This window comes from Telmatherina bonti (genome assembly GCF_933228915.1).
Source record: "Telmatherina bonti genome assembly, chromosome: 7".
NCBI lineage: Eukaryota > Metazoa > Chordata > Actinopteri > Atheriniformes > Telmatherinidae > Telmatherina > Telmatherina bonti.
The window spans coordinates 35,611,838-35,625,904 of NC_136625.1; the positions used below are offsets into that span (position 1 = coordinate 35,611,838).

The following is a 14,067-nucleotide window of genomic DNA, read 5'->3' on the forward strand; positions in this document are numbered from 1 at the left end:
GCATAAGAGTAGAAATTTGTTTGTTTTCCAGTTTAAACATCACTTATTTTATGAACATATTTTTTAAAAAAAAGTTCACATTTGGAAAAAAATTCCAAAACTTCATCACGTTACAAAACATGTCATTTTAATTGCAAACATATTCTAAATTAAGTATTTTAAAGGTGCAGAATGTAACAAAATTGAAAGTCAATGATAAAAGAATTTAAAGTCATTAACAACTCTAAGAGCCCACAGGGGGCAGAGCCTTTGGCTGTCAGGCCCCTCTCTTATGGAACCAGCTCCCAGTTTGGGTTCAGGAGGCAGACTCATTCTTTACTTTTAAGATCAGACTTAAAACCATAATTTTTAATAAGAATCTTATAGTTAGGGCTAAGCTATCCCTTATGTTGCCATAGGATGAAGCTGAGGGATGGACCATGATGTACTGAGCACTTCCTTTTCATCTCTGCTCCTGATCTTCCATGTAGAAACCTATGTCAGCGCTGGCAACATTAACATATGTCTCCTCTCTTTGCAGGTCTTCCTGGATAAAAGCTGCAGTCTACTATGGTAGAGGTAAATGGACATCCTCCCCTAAAGCTGAATGAACCAAATACATGTTTTAATTCTCTTATAATGAGCCGTTTATATCTAGCTGCTGGTGTCCACATACATGGCAGATGCCACAAGTCTTACTACGGCGTCCCTGAATGGACAAACAGCTGTGTGTGAAAACCTTCTGAGCTTTAAAACTGCAAAACTGACTTTGTCTGATGGGTGGTAGAGCAGGAGAACTCAAGTCTGGTCCCTGAGGTCTACTTCTGCAACTTTTAGAGGCAACCCCTCTCCAACACACCTGAATGAAGAGGCTCACAACCAGGACTCTGCAGAGCTGAATGACATACGGATAACAGAATTACATCATTTGATTCATGTGTTGGAGAAGGAATGCATCTAAAAGGTGTAGAATGGGAGATCTGCAGGACTGGACTTGGTGCTCATTTAATGTCAAAAGTAAAGCAAAATGTGAAAATTTGGTCACAAGTCCTGCAGGTTTTCCATGTTTATTTCTGGAATGCTCCAACATACCAGACTCAAACCAATGAGTCATTGTGTCACCTGATAGGCTGTTGGAGTCATTTTATTCGAGTCAGGTGTGTTGAAGTAAGGAAACACTGAAAACCTCGCAGGACGAATTTAAATAGACATGGCTGACAAAGTTCTGCACAATGACTCGTTCATTTGGGTCAGCTGTGTTGGAGCAGGGGTGTGTTGAAGACCTGCAGGACTGCAGACCTCGTAGGACTGAATTAAGCAGCTTTGATTCAGAGTTAACGGCAGCTGGAACTGAAAAAGAAGGCAGTTTGTATTTAGTCACAAGAACTTCACAAAACCAAACATGACAAATGATTTTAATAAAAAAATATTACAAAATTGTCATGAATTTAGACACAGATGATTATTTTTCCAAACACTTTGAATGGAGCACTTTAGACCATGTTTTAAAATTCAAGCCTTTCGTCTCTGCTTTGGCTCCGTTTACACAACAGGTGCTCATTGAACATCCAGAGCAGACACGCAGCCTGTCTCCAGTTTTGGCTCCAGGAGAGACCGTCCCAACAGGGACAGCACTGTTGTCTTTCAGAGCTCTGCTCCTCCTGCCCGCCTCATCTTTGTGGCGTTGCAGGAAACTGCTTGATGCACCAAGGAGCGGCTCAGTGCACGGCATTGTTGTCCTCAAACACCAGGAGATTATTGTATTTTCATTCGGTGTTTCGATGCCCACTTGCTTGATTTGGTAACTTGCAAATGAGGTCATAAATGAGATCTTTTTAAAAGTCACGGCTGAGGTTAAGCTAACCGCTTTACTGCCTAAAAAACAGCTGGTCCCGCAACAGTTTAAAATGAAATGACAATTTAGTAAAAATACAAAAAAAAAAAAAAAAATCAATGATTTGGGCAAAATATTTTTTTTACAGCTAATATTCAGGAATGTCCACATCATTATCGTTTTCTCTTTTTATTTCCACTGATTGAAGGTGTAACTTCCACAGGCTGTAGGAGAAAAGAAGGGAAAATATGTCAAGACAAATAAAACCCGGTGGCTTCTTAGGCTTTATGTGTCTGAATATTAAGTTTTCTGGTCTTATCAGGTCTCAGAATCAGGGAAATAAAACCTCAGACAAGCAACAACATGTGAAGAATTATATTTTTAAGCCAAAGTGCAGAAGCAGGGCAAGAAAAAATAAAGACTTCCAAGATGCAGTGGCTTGATTTAGCAACAAAGACACGAAATAATCGTATCTAAGCTGTGAATTATATTTCTCACTGTAGAATAATGGACTCTAAATCATCTGACCACAAAGTGTCAGGTTTCCATGGCGGCAAAACGCTGCTGCTCATCCCACAAACTATTTTCTTTACAAACCATTTAACCTTTAAAAATCCAAACTATTTTTTCCGCCCACTGTTTTGTTTGTTTTTTTTTAAATCATCATTTCCAGGTGAAAATAGAGGTTTCTTAGCAACACAGGTGATGAAAATGTGGTAAATAATGGTGTTAACATTGTGGATTTACCATCTAGAACAGAGGTGTCCAAGTTCAGGCCTCGAGATCTTCCATCAGAATGAGAATCAGAAACAGTTTTAACATAAAAGTTAGTAGAAATAAAGTAAATATTAAGACTAATAAGGCATGTAATTAAAAAAAGATCTAAAATAGAGAAGTGCTCTTACTATAAAAGCAAAACATACACCAGTAGAGCAGTATGGTCATATCTGTGTTGATGTTTAGCAGCAGCTAGGTGTGGAACAAACCACACAGTGCAGGTAGCTCCTGCAACTTTAAGCTCTCTGCAGAGCTGGATGTCATGCAGAAGAGGGAACTCAGACATTTGATTCAGGTGTGTTGCATCAAAAAGTTGCAGGATGGTAGATCTCCAGGACCAGACCTGGGCACCCCCGAGTCTCAGATTAAACACTCCATTGTGGGGCTGGATTGTAAGCTTCCTGGGTGGGATATAAATGCCTGGAAACTTCTAGAGATCACCTAAAGGGTCAGATATCCTTCCAAATTCACCCCACAGGCAAGGACCAAGTGATTTTTCTCCACTCTCATTAAAACTGAAATGACATGAATTTAATATGAAACCTATAAAATCAAACGAATTTGATACAAAAAGTTTGAGATATTTAGCATCACTTTATAATAAAAACTCAAAATCCCACTGAACTCAATGTGAAACTTGTCTTCTGCCTCCTAAAAGATACCAGGAACCAGAAGATTGCGCTATAATAATTTAGACATATCACATGGTAATAAATAACAAAAAAATTTTGATATTTTGTTCTATTTTATAAAACGGCCAAGTAAAGAGCTCATATCTTATAATATAATCTGGAATTTTCTTACTATTTTGTCCTGAGTTGGGCCTTAAATGGTTAACATGACTGTAATTGTACAGGTGTGATTTAATGCAAACAGTAAAAAACTTTTCATGTTCACTTTGTTTCACTTGACTCACATGATTCCTCTTCCTGGTAACTGTGTAGAAGTCCTTTATGCGAGTCTGCTTGCTGCCTTCAGCTTTATTCTCTTTCTTCCTTTCGTTCCGAATGTTTTCCCGCTTCTCACGAAACTTTTCCATTCGCCGACGGACCCTCTCCTCTCTAAAAACAAGCGTCACACATGAAGTTTTAGAAAAACCATGTGAAAGATCCACACCACCACCAACCATGATGAGTACGTACTTTGTGCGTTTGATGTGACAGAGGAACCCAACCAAGGCTTCTTCATCTGGCTCAGACCACACCAGTTCAGGAACTGAGGTTTTAGCTGCATCCAAGAAGATTTTCCTTGCTTCTTTGTATTTCCAAAAATGTGGAACAGGATAGGTCTGAAGGTAGGCACACATTTTTTTTCACTTATAATTTTGTTGTAGAACAGAAACATTAGCGGCATGTACGTTTTACCTCTCTGTTAATGTGCAAAACCACGTTCTCAATAGTTCGATGCTTCTGGATCAGTGTTAGAGCTCTCTTAGGACCCAAACCAGGTATTTTGTCACAGTAGTCACAACCCAGCAAAATGCAGAGGTCAACAAGCTGAGAGGAAAAAAAAATGAGGGGCGGGGGGGGGGGGGGGGGGGGGTTCTTTGTGATTATGTCACTAAAATGATGGAAGAAATGGTGTGAAGATTTTAGTCCTACCTCCTCATGATTAATCTGGAGTTTTTCCAAGATCTTGGGTAAGGAATATTCAACCACATCACTGCAGAAGAAGAGAAGAAAAATAAGAATATCAAAGATTTAAAAAAAAAAAAAAAAAAAACTTCCAGGGGTGGTCTTCAAATGCAAATACATCTTACTGGGCTTTTGTAAAAAAAAAAAAAAAAAAAAAAAAATGTTGCACAGAAAGTTTTCTTACAGAAGAACCATCAGAGTTAGACTGAAAGTTGGAGTTCACAGGATGATATGCTTACAGCAAAGCTGCGATCACGTCGCTGACAGATTCATCCCAGCTGCGATCACATCGTGACGGATTCAGCACAGCTACGATCACATCGTGACGGATTCAGCACAGCTACGATCACGTCGTGACGGATACAGCACAGCTACGATCACGTCGCTGACGGATTCAGCACAGCTACGATCACGTCGCTGACGGATTCAGCACAGCTACGATCGCGTCGCTGACGGATTCAGCACAGCTACGATCGCGTCGTGACAGATTCAGCACAGCTAGGATTACGTCGCTGACAGATTCAGCACAGCTACGATCGCATCGTGACGGATTCAGCACAGCTACGATCGCATCGTGACGGATTCAGCACAGCTACGATCGCATCGTGACGGATACAGCACAGCTACGATCACGTCGTGACGGATTCAGCACAGCTACGATCGCATCGTGACGGATTCAGCACAGCTACGATCGCATCGTGACGGATTCAGCACAGCTACGATCACGTCGTGACGGATTCAGCACAGCTACGATCACGTCGTGACGGATTCAGCACAGCTACGATCACGTCGTGACGGATTCAGCACAGCTACGATCACGTCGTGACGGATACAGCACAGCTACGATCACGTCGTGACGGATTCAGCACAGCTACGATCGCATCGCTGACGGATTCAGCACAGCTACGATCACGTCGTGACGGATTCAGCACAGCTACGATCACGTCGTGACGGATTCAGCACAGCTACGATCACATCGTGACGGATTCAGCACAGCTACGATCACATCGTGACGGATTCAGCACAGCTACGATCACATCGTGACGGATTCAGCACAGCTACGATCACATCGTGACGGATTCAGCACAGCTACGATCACATCGTGACGGATTCAGCACAGCTACGATCACGTCGTGACGGATTCAGCACAGCTACGATCACGTCGTGATGGATACAGCACAGCTACGATCACGTCGTGACGGATTCAGCACAGCTACGATCACGTCGTGACGGATTCAGCACAGCTACGATCACGTCGTGACGGATTCAGCACAGCTACGATCACGTCGTGACGGATTCAGCACAGCTACGATCACATCGTGACGGATTCAGCACAGCTACGATCACATCGTGACGGATTCAGCACAGCTACGATCACATCGTGACGGATTCAGCACAGCTACGATCACATCGTGACGGATTCAGCACAGCTACGATCACATCGTGACGGATTCAGCACAGCTACGATCACATCGTGACGGATTCAGCACAGCTACGATCACATCGTGACGGATTCAGCACAGCTACGATCGCGTCGCCGACGGATTCAGCACAGTTACAGAGGATGAAGGTGGGATGAACACAACAAAGGTTTGTTTAATAAACACGCTCCTCATCTGCAGCTCTGTACAGACTTGGTAATCTTTCAGAAATCATCTGATTTTTCCTGAATTGCCACTAACCTCCATTAAACTGCCATTAATTATGCACGCTTCGTGGTGCTGATGGCTGCAGCGATCACAGACAGGCTGCTCTGGGATCTGCCAGATTATAAAGGAAAACACTTTTCTCCTTTCTTTGGAACATCGTGGTTTAAAAAAGGTCCAGCTGGCAGCGTGTGCTCTGGCCTCGTCTCCGATAAATATAGGATTTTACTAAAACAAGCAGTGTCAAAAGCACAATTTTCCCTTAAATCAACAACTATATGTGAACATATGTGTGTTAAGAGGTTTGTTTAAACATCAGGAAAAGTCACAAGTCTATTTCTCTCTGGTTTTAAAGATTCTGAACAGAATTATAACGTAAAACCCACAGAACACCCTTAAAAAAATGATCCACTGCGTTACAGACATAAACCTGTCATGATGATTATCACACAACTGCAGAAAGCATGTTCATCAAGAGTGTCTGCAGGGTGGTTCTGTCTGCACCGACATGAGCGGAAGGAAGTCACTCTATTCCCATATGCAATTTAACAGGAAATGGAAATAATATGTTTATTATCGTTTCCAGTTCTGAAAAGAGGAAGGTCAATTTATCCTCTGAACTCTTTGCGACACCAGGCTTTCCCGGAAGAACTGTGTGGATGTTAGAGTGTTCTGCTTTAAAAAACACTCACGTTCATCGTTACCAGGTCCGACTTCTAGCACTATGTCAGATCCTTTTACTTCAGAACTGCATTAATTCTTTGTGTCAAAGTGTTGGATATCCTCACAGATTTTGCTCCATGTTGACATGAAGCTTCACACAGTTGCACCTCATCACCATGAGAATCTCCCGTTCCACCACATCATGATGAGAATCTCCCGTTCCACCACATCATGATGAGAATCTCCCGTTCCACCACATCATGATGAGAATCTCCCGTTCCACCTCATCACCATGAGAATCTCCCGTTCCACCTCATCACCATGAGAATCTCCCGTTCCACCACATCACCAAGAGAATCTCCCGTTCCACCTCATCACCGAGAATCTCCCGTTCCACCTCATCACCATGAGAATCTCCCGTTCCACCACATCACCAAGAGAATCTCCCGTTCCACCTCATCACCGAGAATCTCCCGTTCCACCTCATCACCATGAGAATCTCCCGTTCCACCACATCATGATGAGAATCTCCCGTTCCACCTCATCACCGAGAATCTCCCGTTCCACCTCATCACCATGAGAATCTCCCGTTCCACCTCATCACCATGAGAATCTCCCGTTCCACCTCATCACCATGAGAATCTCCCGTTCCACCTCATCACCATGAGAATCTCCCGTTCCACCTCATCACCATGAGAATCTCCCGTTCCACCTCATCACCATGAGAATCTCCCGTTCCACCTCATCACCATGAGAATCTCCCGTTCCACCTCATCACCATGAGAATCTCCCGTTCCACCTCATCACCATGAGAATCTCCCGTTCCACCTCATCACCATGAGAATCTCCCGTTCCACCTCATCACCATGAGAATCTCCCGTTCCACCTCATCACCGAGAATCTCCCGTTCCACCACATCATGATGAGAATCTCCCGTTCCACCTCATCACCATGAGAATCTCCCGTTCCACCACATCATGATGAGAATCTCCCGTTCCACCTCATCACCATGAGAATCTCCCGTTCCACCACATCATGATGAGAATCTCCCGTTCCACCTCATCACCATGAGAATCTCCCGTTCCACCACATCATGATGAGAATCTCCCGTTCCACCTCATCACCATGAGAATCTCCCGTTCCACCACATCATGATGAGAATCTCCCGTTCCACCTCATCACCATGAGAATCTCCCGTTCCACCACATCACCAAGAGAATCTCCCGTTCCACCACATCACCAAGAGAATCTCCCGTTCCACCACATCACCGAGAATCTCCCGTTCCACCTCATCACCGAGAATCTCCCGTTCCACATCATCACCGAGAATCTCCCGTTCCACCTCATCACCGAGAATCTCCCGTTCCACCTCATCACCGAGAATCTCCCGTTCCACCTCATCACCGAGAATCTCCCGTTCCACCACATCATGATGAGAAGCTCCTGTTCCACCTCATCATGATGAGAATCTCCCGTTCCACCTCATCATGATGAGAATCTCCCGTTCCACCACATCATGATGAGAATCTCCCGTTCCACCACATCATGATGAGAATCTCCCGTTCCACCACATCATGATGAGAAGCTCCTGTTCCACCACATCATGATGAGAATCTCCCGTTCCACCTCATCCCAAAGCTGCTCTGCTGGATGTAGATCTGGTGACCGTGGAGCCGTTGGAGGACAGTGAACTCATCGTCATGGTGGAGATGATGTGAGCTTTGTGACATGGTGCATCATCCTGCTGGAAGTTTCCATCAGAAGATGCTACACTGTGCTCAGAAAGGGATGGACATGGTTAGCAGCAGGACTCAGGATGTGGTGGTTAAACCATAGTACTAAGGGAGCAAAGTGGGACATGCAAATCTCCCATCAGCCTGAAGCGTTGATCCTGACAGCAGGATGGATCCATGTTGTCATGATGTTTCCAGCAGATTCTGATCCTACCATGTGAATGTGGAGCTGAACTGGAGACTCATCAGACCAGCAACGTTTCTCCATCTTCTATTGTCCAGTTCTGGTGAGTCTGTGGGAATTGTAGCCTCAGTTTCCTGTTCTTACTGACAGGAGGGAACCCGCTGTGGTCTTCTGCTGCTGGAGACCATCTGCTTCCAGGTGTTCTGCATATCATGGTTGGAACCAGTGCTTACTGGTTTTCCTGTTGTCTTTCTATCATCTCCAACCAGCCTGTCCAGTCTCCTCTGACACCAACCAGACGTTCTGGTCCAGACAACTGCTGCTTGCTGGATATTTTCTCTTCTTCAGACCTTCTCTGGAAACAGTGGAGCTGGTTGTGTGTGAAAATCCCAGTAAATACTCAGACCAACAACGTACTGCGTTTACAGTCACTATAATCTCCTTTCTTCCTCGTTCTGATGCTCAGTTTGACCTTCATCATGACTAAATGCACAGCTGCTACCATCTGATTGGCTGATTAGATAACAGCTTCACCTGTTCAACTGCTTGTTCACGTCGCTGGTGAGATCGTTGGGGGGGGGTTATGATGTATGATACACAGCAAACTAAAACTGCTTCTATTTCCAACAGTGATCCGGTTGCTATAATAAACTTCAGACAATATATCTGGCTGAAATAAACTGCAGTCTGGCTGAAGAAGAAGTCTCATGAGAGATGAGTTTGGCAGAAAGAAACCTGAAATCTGAGCGTGAGCAGAGTCCGCTCTGGGACAACCGGGACAGAAAATGCTCAGCTAGCTGAAACTAAACAGCAGGTTGTGTTTGCATGTTTCCAAATTATGGTCGCAAAACGTTAAATCACACTCTGCAGGTCTCGCTTGGTCTGCCTAGGAGTGTGTGTGTGTGTGTGTGTGTGTGTGTGTATGTGACATACTGACTTTGTGGCCAGTTGTGCTCTGAATGAACAAAACACTTCAATACTTCAAAGGTTTGTGATTGTGAAATAAGATGCATTTGAAAATTGTGTGCGGCTTCTGAAAGTGCTGCAATAAAACATTCAGATGACAGCAGCTTCTATCGCACACTAGAAAAGCCCTCAGAGAGGTCAGACCAACACCAAACAGCTCGTGTCCACCCATCTTCCACCAATGTTCCAGTCCTACATCCATCTTACATGGATCCACTAACAGATTCCACATCCAGTGACTCTTTCCAAGCGTTCCGGCTGCAACACACCTGATTCAAATCAATGTATTTATGTATTCATTTAGCAGACATGTGCAGAGCTTGTCAGAGTCAGAATCAGATGTGTTGCAGCAGGGACACTTGGAAAACCTGCAAGACACCGGCCCTCTAGGACCAGGATTGAGGATCGCTTATTGATTCGATGAAATACCTTAAAAAATGGTTAGCCTCCTGAGGCTAGCCTTTCTTACTGCTAGCAATGCTAACAAGTACCGCATGGCAGATTGTTTTGCTACCCACAAAATTCTGATACAATTCACTGAATTAGTCTTTTAGATTTAGATCTGGTCCTCATCCAGCCAGCACAGCATGCTCTGTGTTTCAGGACACACGGTATTAGGCTACTTATTAGTTTACAGATTGTAGCTACTTCCATTAACTTATTTTAATCCCACTTTGGAAGGTGGTTTTCACCAGACAACTGCACTGGGATGCAAAATCTTGCAGAAGCAGGGAGTTTATGCATGCTGTGAGAGACAAGTTCACACACCTTAATTTACAGCGACAAAAGATTCTGCACTTAAAACTCTGAGCTTGTGACTCATTTTGATGAAAGACTTACATTTGTTGTGTTTATTCCTGCAACGGCTGTCACCCTGCAGCGTCCCGAGGCTAAACCAGCGAGGCCGCAGTGGTAACCACTACGCCACCGTGTTGCCATACTTTTATGCTGTTCTGTCTGAAAACCTAAAAATCACAGCTTTTTATGTGTGTGACTAGTTTATTATGAGGTGTGTGTTTTTATTTATTTATTTTTATTTTTTTGTCCTAACCAGCATTTAAGCAGGCAGAATGATTTTCTGGATGCTGTGTTCTGCTGGGCAAATTTACTTTGCCAAGGGAAGCATCATAGATATCATGCTCCCCTTGATATTCAGGATTTTTATTTTATTTCTTTCTATTTATTTTGCATAATTTTTTGCATTACAAAGTTTGTATGGCTGGACCGGACCGGAGAGGACAGAAGAGAGACAGAAAGAGAATAAGAAGAGAAAACAGAAAAACACCTCGTAGAGAAAAAAAAAAAAAAGAGACAAAGAGAAGAAGAAAGAAGGAGAAAGAGAAGAACCTACATACATTTGCATGTACATAAGCACACATACACACCAGACTATATATATACACACACACATCCATACACCAATACACACTGGAGTCATGCTCCCCCTGCGGGAGGACGAAGCCATCAACTATCAGGAAAACCCAGAGCTCACAAGCTAAATCAGACACACAAAGAAAACCAGCTGCTGTTAGTAAATAAACCTGCAGACAACTCAGTGACTGTGTCACATGCAGAACATACAGAGTGGAACGTGTTCAGAGAAGAGTGATCATGCCCATGTGGCCCCGCCCACACAAAGGCAAGAGGAAGGTCAGGAAAACCCCGGGTCCTGGGCAAGATGTGCATTTTTAAAGTACTATGATATTTACTTGCTTCTATTATGTAAAGCACTTTTGTTGCTCCTTGCATGAAAAGTGCTTTATAAATAAAGTTTCATTTGATCAAACAATCATTACATTCTGTTCCTGGTCACATTTTGCATGGTGTAACCACAACTTTTGTCCACAGCTCCTACCTGTCCTTCTTGGCATTGAGCTGGCGAATGAGAATATTCGCTCCAAAGGGCAACGTGTCCATGTCTTCCGATGCCACGGCGTCAACAATCCTCTCTTTCACCAGCCGGGCGCAAAGGCCCTCGGCGTCCCCTGGAGCCTGAGGGAGAAAAATCAAGTGCACAAAGTGAGATTTCTGAGGAGTGGAAAGGAAGACTAAATGATCCAGATAGCAGGCTGCACCTGGATGACAGGCACACCCAGAAGCTTCAAGAGCTCCAGGCAATCTTTGGTCTGGGAGGACGCTGCAGAGAACACAAAACAAGCCTCAGATTCAGCTGAAAACGTCGGTATTTCTCATCTAATCAGGAATAAGTTTAACATCTGAAGCTGATCCCTCACGCCGGTGCATAGATACCTGAGCCTGTACATTTGGGGGCGTTCCAGCCAGCTGCTTCAGCTCGCTTCTCAAGCTGCAGGAAGAGAGAACGTCAATCTGCAACAGCGTCAGTCATCTGTATTCCATCAGCATTCACTCTGCTGACATTACCATCAAACACACGCCTGCTTGAGACCCTCTCTATCTGTCAATGGCATCGACACCAAATCTACAGCATTTATTAGCAAAAAGGGAGGGGGTAAGTTAAGCTGGAGTCTCTTTCACAACACAAGAATATGGAGTAAAATAAAAAGGATGTTAAAGGTTTCTTACAACAGCGGTTTTTTCCACAGGAGGCTTTCCGTCAAACACAAAGACAGGCTTTATGTCATGTTCCAGGAAGGTGAGTGTGCGGAAGAAGAGACCAGTCAGGGGGCTACGGAGCAGAAATCATGGACATTTCACACAAACACAGCCATCGAAACAACAGCTTTATAAACAGATTCTTAAACACGTTTCTCGTATGAAAAGTGCTGCCGTGGAAAGCCACGTCACACCAGATCACAAGCACCAGGCTGGACTTCCATCACACATGTGGCTCTAAGCATGGGAACTGATGAAAGGAGGAAAATATGTGAAATTCTGCAGAGTCAGTCAGTATTTCTCATAAATTTCTCACCTAAGAGTTGGTGTTGCTGCTCGGAACTGGTTCATGACAATGGAAGTATCCAGCGCGATAACTTTTCCTGTAAAAACAGCACAGCTGCTGATTCATGAAGGACAAACAACACATTGACAGTACTTTTTCTCACAATTCCTAGAAGTTAAACAAAACTAATATGCAGCAGAAACACCAGAAGCAAAACTTGGTTGGTTTTTAAATGATAATACAACCCCAATTCCGAAAAACACTGAGTTTAATGAAGATAATAGCAGAATGCAATTGTTTATAGACTTCATCAACTCATATTTTATTCCGAAAAGAACATAAACATCATATCAGATGTTTAAATTGAGGTGTTTTAAACTGTTTATAAATTATGAGCTCATTTTCAATCTGAAGGAGGCAAAACATCTGTAATAAGTTGGAACAGGAGCAACAAAAGGCTGGAAAAGTAAAAACAATTAGGAGCATTTAACAACTATTTAGGTTAATTGGCAACAGGTCAGCAACATGACTGGGTATAAAAGGAGCATTGCAGAGAGGCAGAGTCTCTCAGATAGAAACCTGGTAAGAGATACACCAGTCTGAGGCAAAATGAGTCTAAAAACAGTTTCAGACGTGTTTAGTCTGCAGGCGTGTCCTGCAGACTAAAGAGGAGAGGGAGCATCCAGCTTGTTATCAGCCTGCATCTCTGATGGGATGGGGTTGCATTAGTGCCGATGGCGTGGGCAGCTTCCACATCTGGGAAGCTCCATCAATGCTGAAACATCTGCTCCCATCCAGACAACGTCTCTTTCAGGGAAGACCTTGCAGGTTCCACCATGCTGAACCACATCCTGATGGTGGAACAGGAGAACTGGTCCAGACGGACCATGCTGGAACACATCCTGATGGTGGAACAGGAGAACTGGTCTGCTGCCGTCCAGTTTCACCAGTACAAACATCTGGAGCATCATGGAAGCAGCTGGAATCCTGTATCAGACAATATTCCTCTCCTCAAACTCCATCCGGTCTCCACACTTCCCAGATGTTTACAGATGTTAGAGGAGATGCTAACTATGCTAAACATCATCTTGTTGCAACTTTTTACAGATGTGTTGCTGCCATCAGACTAACAATAAACTCATATTTACCATCAAATGTATCAGTCTCATAATCTTATTTATCTTCTATTGGGAATAAAATGTGGATTAAAGAAAAATAGAAATAATTGTACTTAGTTTTGAATGACATTTATAACATTAAATTACTTTAGGATTGGGTTTGCATGCAGTCCCTCCTACACAATGTTACTGTACTTTATCTTCTTTTCATCTGTCATTTACAAGTTCTCCGAGGTATCATAACAGTTTTATTTTTTGTTTGACTAGAGTGTTACAGTTTTACTTCAAATAAATGTTTGCCACCTTGGACAGAAAGGTGGATGATAAAGCTCCACGATGCCATCTGGGAGTTTTGTACTGAGCTAGCAGGCTCCATGCTAACGTTAGCGGCTAACAACAACAAACACTGCTAACATGACAATAACATTCAACATGTCCGTAAAATTAAAACAAAATCCTGCGGATGAACTGATGTATTACCTGTGTAGGCGCTGATGTCCTTGTGAGAAATGGCTTCAGGAGCATCTGATCGGATCAAATCAGCCAGTTTAGTGATCCCCATTATGACTTCAGTTTATCAACACTTCCGGGTTTAATTTCAATTCAGTTCAATTCAACTTTGTTTATATAGCGTCAAATCACGGCAATGCCATCTCGAGACTCTTTACAGACA

At 43.4% G+C, this 14,067-nt stretch overlaps 1 protein-coding gene across 1 annotated transcript; it reads right to left on the minus strand.

Moving 5' to 3' along the window:
• Positions 1-1,874: 1,874 nt before the first annotated feature.
• LOC306758705 (putative flap endonuclease 1 homolog) lies at positions 1,875-13,956 on the minus strand (the record flags this gene model as incomplete). The annotated part of the gene is made up of 11 exons (XM_079244081.1): positions 1,875-2,037; positions 3,507-3,651; positions 3,733-3,878; positions 3,955-4,086; positions 4,192-4,252; positions 11,272-11,408; positions 11,492-11,553; positions 11,667-11,721; positions 11,961-12,063; positions 12,307-12,373; positions 13,875-13,956. 11 exons carry the CDS (start codon positions 13,954-13,956, stop codon positions 1,987-1,989), a joined length of 1,041 nt encoding a protein of 346 aa, XP_079100207.1. The 3' UTR covers positions 1,875-1,986.
• Between the last annotated feature and the right edge of the window lie 111 nt (positions 13,957-14,067).